Raw genomic sequence first — 12,500 nt, forward strand, 5'->3', positions numbered from 1 at the left:
ACGTGAAGGTGCTTTGAAAAGCACAGAGCTCTGTATGAGGGCTGAGTTGTAGAAGAAGAGCAACATCACTTTTATCTCTTTGCCCGTTTGGAGGGAGGAAAAACTGGAAAGCTAAAGTTCTGAAGAATAGGGCTTGAGTTGTTTTCTCCCAGGGCCTCCACAACACGGACTCGCCACTTCTGGAATCATGGTGGGTGAGGCTCACTCGGCCTGCCTTCATCCATGCCCCCTGCATCACCCTCATGTCCAGCAAGGAGCGTCTGCTTCATTCAGGGTCATTACAAAGGTGCAGCAAACGACAGGTGTGTGCATGTAGACGACTAACGGAGGCTTCTCTGAGGTGAGAATGCCTCCCGGCGGCGTCCGGCTCACCCAGGAGGCGCCTAACCGCATCGTGTGGTCTTCTCTCTGGGGGCTGCTGATCGGTCGGTCCAGGTTAGCTCGCTGTTGAGGATGTAGATATGATATTCATCCCCTGAGGCCAAATGCTTTGGTATCTCAACCAAAGTAGGGGACTGTCCATCGCAGCTCACCCGACACTTGTGGTTTGTGCTTGTTGTCCTGGCATATAATAGAGCTTCTTTTCACACATCCTGATTTCAGTGATAATACGGGCATTCTGATTATAAATGAGCTTTGTTTGTTCTCATTCAAGTGTTTTTCCAATTCCACAAATCTGCAGTATACACCCTGACTTGTGATCGTGGGTGGCAGCAGTTCTTACTGGAGGACATTAGGTCTAATCTCATCTAAGGTTTTACCTCTTACAGTTTAAATAGGACCTGGTAAAAAATGGAAGAAATAATCATATGATACTCACTTCCTCCTGCCCCCCCCAAAAATATCCCACATTTCTTCACTTATATGGTAACATTTTGATTTTTCTCTTTTGATATGATAAGATTTACAAGTGAAAAATTGCCAATTTTAAGTTTTTTAGTAAAATGAAGGAAAACCATATTTGTTTTTATCTCACAAGCTATGCTTATATGTCATTGAAACTAATAGTTATTGTTTATTATGCTTTGTCATTTTGATGGCTCAGATAAATAATCAAATGTTATCTTACAGTGCATTCACAGAGATGTAAAACCTGAAAATATTCTGATAACTAAGCAAGGAATAATCAAGATCTGTGACTTTGGATTTGCACGAATTCTGAGTAAGTAGCAACTCTTTACTAATTTATCCAATTTAGATGATGATTATGAATTAATATAAGTTCTTACTTTAGGTATCGAATGCATGCTAAGTGTTATATTGTTATTATTCAAAAAGGAAAATCTCACTTTAACCTTTTGTCGCTGCATTAGTTTGCACTTCAACTCCACTCCGTTCAGCTAGAATTTATTGGATGTCACATTTGTATGCTTTGCCGTATAGGAGAGGAAAAGAATTGTATGATGCATTTCTGCTCTCCATGCACTTATAATCTGAAGTAAAAGAAACAAAAGACTAATGCAAGATGATTGGCGATAAAGTACTAAAGTGAAGGTGCAGATGGTTCCCTGGAGGGAGATACTAATGTTGGCTAGAGTGGTTGACAAAAACTTCATGAAGCTGGTGAGACTAGAGAGTAACAAAGAGAGGATTCAGAGACAGTGCTAAGAAAACGGAAGTCATTCCAGGCAGGAAGGAACCAAAGAGAAAGGGGGACAAATCAGTATTTCTCCCCAAATCTAGAGCTGTGCAGCGGGCAAAAACATGTATTAGCAGCATACACATTGGAAGGTGGTTATGCACATAATCAGTATCTTGATAAGGCCCAGATATGGGTAACTTGGCAATGCATTTGGAAGTTGGTTTAGACTTGAAGTCATACTACTGAAATTCTCAATCCCCCTGCCCTCTGTTTGGGATTATATAGATATTCACTAGCTAAGGTGCCTTTGGAAGTTGAATTTACTATCTGAGTACACAGTGTAACTGTTGACTCAGTTCCTCACTGCATTAACTGTTAGGAGTACAAGGCCTCTGAGAGTTTTTGAAGCTTACCTGAATGCCTGACCTGCTCTTGGGAATGGTTTGCATGTTGGGAGAATGTGACCACCTCATTTGATTGATGCATTTGCAGTTCCAGGAGATGCCTACACTGATTATGTCGCTACAAGATGGTACCGAGCTCCAGAACTTCTTGTCGGGGATACTCAGTATGGTTCTTCAGTCGATATATGGGCTACTGGTTGCGTTTTTGCAGAGCTCCTGACAGGCCAGCCACTCTGGCCCGGAAAATCAGATGTGGATCAGCTTTATCTAATAATCAGAACACTCGGTAGGAGTTACATTTTATGGCTGACAGAGTTACTAAATTGTTACAGTAATAGCATGTCATTGTAATGAACAGCAGGAGCTTTCTTGCCTTTCCAGCATGCAACTCAGGATGGTTGTTCTGGGTTGTAGCCAAAGTCCAACCCTTTATCTCAATATGCAGAGCCATTACGTCTCCCACTGAGGAGTTTCTAGATTCCTTTCTAAGGCAAGCCACTTGGCCATGGAATAAACTCTACATTTACTTTCCATATTGGGCTAAGTATATGGGTCAGCTGCATAGACCTCACTCTGAAGAGAAGATATGATCAAATGCAATTTCTGTCCACTGTAAAAGAGGATTTTGACTGTTATGAGATTAAATGAGATCATGTGTATAAAGCCCTCCTCACCATTTTCTTACCTCTTTTTCTGATGGAGGCTATGTATGATAAGCTATGTATGACAAAGAGAGTTGTGTGTGAGAATTGACCTGACCTGAGAAGGTGTGTTTTTGCAGTGACGTATTCCTCCCAAGTCTGGAGGTTAACAGCCAGGCTGAGTATTTCTTTCACATCTGGACCTCAGAAGTTAACCGTTTAAACACTATATTATTTTTACTAAACTTCTGAATTATACGGTTTGTATTTTACAGGAAAACTAATCCCAAGACATCAATCTATCTTTAAAAGTAACCAGTTTTTCCATGGCATCAGTATTCCTGAACCAGAAGACATGGTAACTACTCGATTTTGGATGTTTTAGTATTTGTGTTGCTCCTTTCTTTAAAGGGGTAATTGTTTTGTTTACCATGAGTGCTTTGGGCTCCTGTTTTCCTTATGACACACTAACACAGATGCAAGAAACTATATGAAAGCTATATAAAATGAATCAGGAGAATGCTTATAAAGTTTACTTGTCCTAGCCAAAGATTAATTTAATGTTAAATTTGAAGTGAGTATATTTCCTTCCTTACATAAATATCTTGATCATTTTAGTCAAAACACTCAGGTACCTTTTCCTGAAATAATTATTTTCACATAAACAGTACTTACTATAGTTTTCTTTATTTTGGAAAAAAAAATACATTCTCTGCTTTTCAGCATGTGAAACAGAGCTCAAATCAATAAAGACCATTTCTTCACAATGTATATTTTTCACATAGGAAGGTCATTCTACAAGATGATCCTCATTGTATCCCAATCAAAACTCCACACTCTTTCTGTGGGTTTGCCTTTCTATGGGAATATATCGATGACTATGCCGCCCTCTTACTCTCTGTAGACATTGATTTCCTGTCTGTATTACCTAAGTTTGGGCTATGATCTTTAAAACTCCGTACGGTCTAGGTTCTGCCTACAGAATGAAAGGGTGGTCAGGAGAGGCATGTGTCCACACACAAGCAGTGTTGGCTCCAGAGTGGTGCAAGGATGGGGAAAATCTGTAAAGACAGATCATGATTTATGGCACATGTGAACCATCTGGGGTCCAAGTGGTGCCAACTGCTTCTAGACACCCTCTTCGTTTTAAATTTATTTCCTATAATTCCTTGATTTATATCTTTGATTTCTTCTATTTGTTAAAGTTTTTAATAAATAAAAGGTTAAAAGTTGAATTGCAAGGCTAGAGGTTGAATTACAAAAGAATATGTAATTTAACGAATAAAATACAACAAGTCCACATGTACCTGCTACCTAGTTAAAGAAGAATATTACCATTATTGTGAAACTCCCCCCATACTCCTCCTCAATCTTGTTCTCTTCCCTCCTTACTATTCTGAATTGTGCGTTCATCATTCTCTTGCTTTTTGTAGTGCTCTTACACATGTAGTTGAATCTATTTCCTAAGTGCTCAAAGCATCCCTATAAGTAGGTCAACACAGATATTATAGTATTGTTGAAGGATTTCAGAAGGGGACATTTGGAACCCATATTTACCAATCATCCATTGCAAGACATTGTGAAATTAAGAAAATAACTCCATTTTTTGTCTTTCAAATCTTTGCATAGTGTAAAATTATACAAAAATACGATTTAAAAAAATTAAAATGATCTAACTTACATGTTCTTATTACTAATATAGTCAAAATATACATTACTTTGTTGTTATGTAACATTGAAATTCTGTATTTTCTAGGAGACTCTTGAAGAAAAGATCTCAGATGCTCATCCCGTGGCTTTGAATTTCATGAAGGTACTTAAGAATCAATTATAACCATTATGGACTGCAAATTGTAGTGATTGAAGCTGGGAACTCCAGGAGGGGTGGACAGTAAGGCAAATATAATGGTAAGGTAGGATGTCATCGCTGATGCAGTCATCTTTCTAGCATATCCATAAACATTAGTAGAAGATGAAAGAGTATAATTAGGGTTTGCTGTGATGAACACCAATACTTCGTTTGAATTCATGAGGAAATTTGATGAAGTATATTCAGACTATGGAAATTGTGAAGATGGCTATACTCCTTACGTTTGAAGGTCTACAACTGTACTGTCCAATGCGGTAGCCACTACATGTTATTATTGAACACATGAAATATGGCTAATTTGAATCCACATGACTGGATTTCTATGCAAAACACTATAAAAAGAGTATAGAATATTCCGTTAATTAAAACATTAATGTTGAACTGATAACATTTTAGATATATTGAATTACATAAAATTTTTAATTATTTTTAAAAATGAGTAGAACTGCAGAGCCAAATAGACACTGTACATAGTCCATGCACGAGGCCCAAAAAAGATAGTCAAACAAAAGACAAATTATAATAAAAAGTAGAAGAAACTCACCTATGACCAGTCTGTCATTTATGCCTGACCAACTAAGGCCATACTATGTGTGATTCATCCATCCACAGTGAATACTAAAAGCCCTTAGGGAGATAAGACTGGAGATACCAGTAAGGGTATCTATCTTTAACAATCAATTAAATTCTATTTATAGCAGCAGTTTCCATACTACTCATGGGAGTATGACCTGGGCGCTTTTTAAAAACACACATTCCAGTATCTAACCTCAGGTTAGAACAGAATCTCTATAAATAGGACCTGGGGATTTGTATCATTAAACATCCCCCTAGGTGATTATGATAAGTAGCCCCATTTGAAACTCATCTGATCTAGAAGGGGGAGCCATCTGGATGACCTAGACTTCACTTTGTGCTAGTGCTGGTCGCTGCCAAGGTGCTCTCCAGGGTGCTGGATGCCTTCAGTCTGGGTCCTCCTGAGATTCCCAGCCTGACACCTCTGCGCTCCCAGACTGCCCTTACCACTACTCCACTGGACCTCAGCTGCCTTCTGCCTGCCTCACTGCTCTTACCTACCTTCACCCAGCAATCTACGGGTCCTATCCTGGAAGCCCAATGTCCTGACCTTGTTCTGGACAGGTTGTTCTGACCCACCTACAATTTAACAAAACCCAGACGTGGGGAGCTTCAGGTACTGCTGCAAGCCCATTCTCAAGTGGAGGCCAAGCCTTCCTCTGGTTCTCCTTCAACTGACCAGAGAGAAAACTTCCTAGAAGGCAACTCCAGGGTAGGAAAACTCCAAGGTATAGAACGAACTCCCTGTCCTCATCTCCAAAGGTGACGTGCGCTGTTGGCCGGCCCAGGATTCTGGGTGAAGCTAGTTTTGTCACTCAACTATTTGATTTAGACCCACAGTGTTTGACCTATTCTGTGGTCCACACCCTATGTCCTAGACTCCTGCCCCATGTTAAATGGAAGCAAGTTTTCTTTCATTAATTGCAAATGAGACATCTTGAACAGCAAATGATTAGCAGCTACCATACAGGCAATTAGTTATCCTTTGGGACTAGGTCCTGACCTATATAGGGAACTGCTCTAGTGAGTCAAGTGCCAGCCAATGACAGTGGTGGCATGCAGTGGCCTGTATGTGGCAGACCTTTTGTGTTCTCTTCATTAGGTTTAGAATAAGACAATGGGTACAGTACTGATTTTTTTATTACTCATTGGTTTTTATAGTCATAACCATCCTAACACTATATCAGTTTTACCTGGTCCTCAAGGAGACTAGACTGTTGGAAATTTTGTTCAAGGGCTTTCTGTGCAACTTGACCTTTCAAGAAAAGGAGCCTGACTTGCACTTTGCAGTTCCAGTTTATCATCCCTCGTTATTAAAACCTTTCCCAGGTTAGGAGCACTTTGATTAGGGAGCACCCCTGAGAATTCATCAGCCTCTCGGTGTACCGGAAGTTATCAGGTAGGCAGTCAGATCTCAGAAGCCTCAGCTCCATCCAGTGCTTCTCAATGCACCTAAAACAAATCAAGCAGGACGTTGTTCCAGCCCCAGCCCGATGGCGGAGCTCAGCTTTAACAGTCTTTTCTTAAAATCTAAAAATGCTCTTAAAAAAAGAAACCCATAGGTATTTAGTGATAGACTAGATTTCAATAGACTGAAAAGCCACACAAGAAAGTAAATTTTCTCTTTTTTTCTTTTTTCTTTTTCAAGGAAGTAAATTGAAGATATAAATGGAAACAAAACTGATAGAACTTGATGATGATTTAGATCTGGGGAGTGAAGTAGAGGAGGGTGGCAAAGAGGGGGTGCCTGTATTTGTTTCCTAGGACAGTCGTAGCAAAGTACTGGAAACTGGGTGGCTAAAAACAACAGAAATTCTTTCTTACAATTGTGGAGACGAGAAGTATAAAATTAAGGTGTTGGCAGGGCCATACTGTCTCCAAAGCTTCTAGGGGAGGATCCTTCCTGGCCTCTCCTAGCTTCTGGAGTCCCAGGCATTCTTGGGCTTGTGGCAGCAGAACTCCAGTCTCTTCCTGTATTCACATAGTGTATGCCCTGTGGGTCTGGCTTTGCACTGTTTTCCCTCTTACAAGGACACCAATCATATTAGAGTGGGTCCCACCACAGTCCAGTATGCGGTCATGTTAACTACATCTGCAAAGACCCTACTTCCAAATAAGGTCACATTATGAGGTACGGGGAGTTAGGACTTCAACAGTTATTTGGCGGGGGTGGGGGGCACAGTTCAACCTATAGCAGTGACCTTGAGACAAAGCAGAGAGATAGGAAATAGGCCATTGCATATGTGGGTCTGGAGTTCAAAAGAGAGGTCTGGACCAGAAATATACATGTGGAAGTCTCTGGTAAACATTGACCATTGAAGCCATTTGAGCGTCAGTAAGATTTGCTAGAAATTTAGAACAGATGAAAGGAAAGGGGAACCTAGGATTGAGCCTTGAAGAATTTCATGCAACCATTGTGGAGAAGGTAAACTAGGAAAGGTTAGTTTGAAAAGGAGCGACCAGGAAGCAGGAATGAAAATGAGGCATCAGAGAAGCCAAAGGGAGAGTTTCAAGGAGGAGGGTGTGGTCAGTAGTATCTAACACAACTGAGATGAGAATGCAAAATATGGAAGTAGATTTAAAGATATGAAAGTAGAGGTCATAGGTGTGAACAACAAGAGCCACTTAAGTGGAATTATGGAGCCCGAAGCCAGAATGAAGTTATAAAGAAATAAGAGATTACCACAATTAACAAGTTGTAAGTACTGGGTAATATACGAGTACAAACTTGAAGAATTTCTAAACTCATATTTGCTCTATCAAGTTAGTATTCAGTTTAGGGCCACAGTAACAAAAGAGGCCCTTCTTTTAATATCTTATTTGCTTTTCTTCCAAGGAGTGTCTGAAAATGAATCCAGATGACAGATTAACCTGTGCCCAGCTCCTGGAGAGCCCCTACTTTGATTCTTTCCGAGAGGACCAAATTAAAAGAAAAGCACGTAATGAAGGAAGAAATAGAAGACGTCAGCAGGTACCTCCGTTCAAAGTTAAAGTGCTATAAAAATTCTTGATTTTCCTTTTTCTACCTTTCACAGTGAGACTAGGTGAACACCACGACCTTATCTTTGCACTGGTTTAGTTGTATTTGTTTACCTAATAAATACTGGTGATTGACATGATAAAATCATAAAACTAGGAAAAGATCCAAACAGTTACAAAATCCAAATATACTTAAATCAAATGATTGCACAATCTTTGGTTACACTGATTGGATACCCCACCCGCCAGATCATGTACAACAGCTTCATAAAACTCTGATGACAGCGGGACTGAGTGTAATTGGCGTTGCAGAGGAATCCAGTACCTTTCTGTAGCCTTCAGATGCACAAATAAAAGAAACGACTCATACATGGTCTTTTCACCCGGGCAGGCACCTAAGTCTGCCTTTCTAAGATTTTTTTTCTCAAAGCCAAGGATAACTCTGACCAGATACAAAGAGATGAAATTCAGACACCTGGGAACCAAATCTTATCCTCAGATGTGCCAGTATTATAGAAAAATACGGTGAATATGATGACAGGTGTTGATTCTGCAGTTTGTTAGGCTACTGCTCTTTACTTGCTTTCAGAAAACTTTGAAGTTTAAACATAAACTCCAGGGACTTAAGTTTGTTTGGGGTTTTTTTCCCCCTCATACAAGCACCTAAAACAATACGTGTCACATAGAAGGTTCTTAATAAATATGATCCAAATAAATAGATGAGCACTGCTTATTAGTAAGTCAAGATGGTAATTTTTAATTTATCAGAGACTGACAATTGTTTCATTTGCATTTGCTTAATCTTCCACCTTTGATCTACTTTTTGCTCATTTATTTTCTCATTAGCATGTCACCATAAAGGAAGAAAGCAGTCTTTTTCTTTTTTTTCCAACCGTTTGATAGTTAAAATAGAAGTTTGTTGGGAGAGAAAGATTAAACTAATCAATAGGAAGAAATGTTAAGATGATTTCTGTGTATCCAAAATCTCTGGGTATCCAAATTTTTATTACATAGACCATTTTATCTTTTACTGTTAGTTATGTGTTTTGCACATTAAGCCCAATACAGTTTACGTAAATAACCAAAAGATTCAGGTTTGTTTAAATAAGTCTGAGGCAGCAATGTGAAATACAGTGTGAATTGTGTGTAAAAACAATATTCCCTTAAAAACGTCTCACCAGATTCCTCACCTTTGGCTTGGGAGGATGGGACAGCCTCACTGCTCCGTCCTGCCTTTGTCCCCGTGGTTCAACCATGGTCTACCACGTTCGCCTCGAAGGCGATGTGGATACTGCTTTCCCTTTAAGCCTCGAGCTCACAGCTGTGCTCCCCATTCCTTAATCCCCTATAGCCCACTGATAAAGATCAGGGACTTCACAGTAGACCTTCCCGAAGACCCAGGACAACAGAAGGAAAAGAAACACGAAGAGCAGCATGCACCTGGATAATCTCATTTGCAAAGATTATGTCATTTTCTGTCCTTGGTCAACAACTTTCTGTCCACCTCTGCGTGGTAGCCCCACTAGAGCACCCACCATGAGACAATGCCTGAACATCTGTCTCCACCGGGGGAAGTTTCTAGAGAGCAAGGCCAAGAGAAAGACAAGGGTGTCTTTCAAGTTCTGGTTTTCTTTCTGAGTGTGCACCTCTTCTCTAGACATTTTACCCTATCAGAAAATAAACTAAAAATTGAGAAAGATCTTTTCGGTGTGGTTTCATTTTGTGAATTCAAATTTCTGCCTAGATGCCAATTTCTAAGTCTCTGAATGGATGACCAACAAATTCCTTAAGATTAAATGTTGTTTCAAGTTGATAATAAAGAGGTTTTTAAATCTTTGCTTTCCTGCCAATATCTTAAAATTAATATTCAAAAATTAAAAATTTGAGCTGGGTCGAATGTAGACTCTTGGAATTATCGTTTAATAGCTGGTGGGCATTTATCTTTTAAACACTGACTAGATAACAGAAATTTGTATATTCATATAAATAATAGTACCCCCATGAGAGTCCCAGAATAAGTCATGGAACCTAATTTTCAAGTGTTAGAATGTCACAATTTTTGGAAAGGTAACCCTGCTTAATTTTAACATTGATGTCTGTTGACATCTTTGTACCATTTGTATCCTTCTTTTTTTTTTACCACCTTTAAATCACATTGTACAAATAGGAATTGTTTTCAATTTACTTTCTTATTTTTGTCTTATTCTGCTATTAGAATCAACTGTTGCCTCTCATACCAGGAAGCCACATCTCCCCCATACCTGATGGAAGAAAACAAGTCCTCCAGTTAAAATTTGATCATCTTCCAAACATTTAGGAAAATGTTCTTTCAAGTGGAAAGTAATTTAATATGTACACATTTTTGTACAAGAGAGATAGGAATTCTCAGTGTTTCAATTGCAAATGAGCCATATGAAAATTAAGATGCCTTTCTAGAATTGTTTTGCTCTGATCATTACCAATTCCTCTGCCCGTGCTTTTTACATGCCAATTTTATCTTTTAGAACATTTTCTTTAAATGTTATAAAGTCTGAAACTGCACATATGGAGGAGACATTTCAATTTCATCAGAGCAGCCCCTCTTGAGGCAATTTATATTGAGAATTTGTGGGTTTACTGTACTTCGATTTGTGAAAAAAATTTACATATATCATCTGGCTTCAGCTGACCACATAACGTCTTAATAACAGATAGCTTTCTTGGCTGTTGTTTATGTAAGGAATGACATTATGTTTCTGCATTTTAACTCATTCTTATTGTAGCCAGGTCTGTGGCGTAATGCTGGTACTTAAAACTGTGTTTTTATATTGGTGTAGGAAGGGAACCTTGAAATGGTTCCCTAGGCTTATTCCTTGATTCCAGGGCAGACTCTAGTTTCTCTGTCTCACGAGACATTGGCAATTCTATTTTTAAAGCTAGCTAGAGAACAGTCCATACATTTACATAGCCAATAGTGGATGAACTACCAGGAATTACCATCCTCATAACATGCTAGAATAATTGACTGCTGACTCTAATGCTGTCCTTTGGTACATCAGGGTTTCTTATTCTTTTCTCCTCTTGGCTAAAGCATCTCAGTACCTAAACCTATCCTCCTGCTGTATTTTCTAAAAGCTCTCTTATCAACAATCTCTTCCAAACATTTACGTCCGTAGCCTTTTATGAACTCGTGCAGCCCTAAACTTGTACATCATAATCAGGTCAGGCTTATAAACGTTTCTGACAGCAGGAAGCTTTCTTTCAGCGAGCCCACTTTACACTGGGATATTTCCCTAAGTAAACTTACCTAGTATATCTACCTACCTACGTGTGTGTGTGTGTGTGTGTGTGTACACATATATTTGTAATTATAAATTTTGAAGCACCATAGTAGACGCCTTTTATCCTGGACATCTAAGAGTGTTACAGAATGTTTAAAGTATTTTTTGTTTGCTAATGAAGGAACTCATTTAAAATAATAGCATGGGGCTGTCCATCACTGTTTGGCATAAAGACACAAAATAGTGATATTCCTATCCATAAATATTAAGATTATTTCATTAACTCTTTTCTGCTCTTGGGTTTGATGTGCTCACCTGAGTGTTGTCAAATTTTGCAAACACACATAATTCTAAAAATTCCCTGTATCTGGCACCAGACAGCAAGCATAAATTGTTAACACTTTATGTTCATCTCTAGAAGTTTATTGCACTTGCAAACCTGGCTATGTAAATTTCCAGAGAATCTCATTCAATTATTAGGGAGTATCTCTTCATTAAGGAATTATGGCATCTAAGGAATAGTTCCTTGATCACTGGAAAGACATTCTAAGGGGGCTTATTTGGCCATTTAACATTCTAAGTATGACATAAGCTGCTAGGGACTTATTTTCATCTTACTATCAAGTATATGCCTCTCCAAAAAATCAAAAAGAAAAAAAAAAGGATATGCCTCTTCAGATTTGTATGTTTCTTGCATTTTTAATAAGATGGTACCACAGGTGCAAGGAAAATGAGAAATAAAAGATAAAAGGGAACTTTGCTGAGAGATTTCTTTTTAGCTTTCATTGTGTTTTTATCACGTAAGCCTTCTTATTGCCAAACCACTAATGCTACTCCAGCTCTCCTAAGTATGTATAATACATATATAATACACACACACACATACACACACAAAAATTAAGAAGACAGCACAAGAGCCCATTACTCATTTTGCTTAATTATCATTGTGCCTCACACAACAATGGGTTTTGGAGCAGGGGTTAGTTGGGTGACTGTCTTCCCTTATTTTTGCCTACGTTTAAGAATTAATTCAAGCTAGCATTTTGCAGTTGTTTTTCTTTAGATCTATCATTTAGGTATCACTGGAGAGGAGAAAGCATCTAATGCTTAGAAAAATGTTCTGATGCAAGCATATCCCCACGAAGAAAAATACGATGACATTTGCATACTTGGCTTTCCCTGGGAGAC

The 12,500-nt window shown here is 38.8% G+C and overlaps 1 protein-coding gene across 4 annotated transcripts in view; it reads left to right on the forward strand.

The window, feature by feature from the left end:
* Nucleotides 1-11,950, forward strand: part of CDKL4 (cyclin dependent kinase like 4) — a 32,971-nt gene extending 21,021 nt beyond the window's left edge. For 2 of the 4 annotated variants that reach the window (XM_081068678.1, XM_081068677.1), the window contains 6 exons: nt 1,072-1,162; nt 2,075-2,272; nt 2,903-2,985; nt 4,384-4,440; nt 7,910-8,044; nt 10,268-11,950. In XM_081068678.1, the coding sequence (XP_080924804.1) occupies nt 1,072-1,162; nt 2,075-2,272; nt 2,903-2,985; nt 4,384-4,440; nt 7,910-8,044; nt 10,268-10,369 (666 nt within the window). In that variant the 3' untranslated portion in view covers nt 10,370-11,950. Of the gene's footprint in view, nt 1-1,071; nt 1,163-2,074; nt 2,273-2,902; nt 2,986-4,383; nt 4,441-7,909; nt 8,045-9,403; nt 9,889-10,267 lie in introns of those variants that run through there. The other 2 variants (XM_081068676.1, XM_081068675.1) reach the window with 2 other exon arrangements.
* Nucleotides 11,951-12,500: the final 550 nt, after the last annotated feature.

This window comes from Rhinolophus hipposideros (assembly GCF_964194185.1).
Source record: "Rhinolophus hipposideros genome assembly, chromosome: 12".
NCBI lineage: Eukaryota > Metazoa > Chordata > Mammalia > Chiroptera > Rhinolophidae > Rhinolophus > Rhinolophus hipposideros.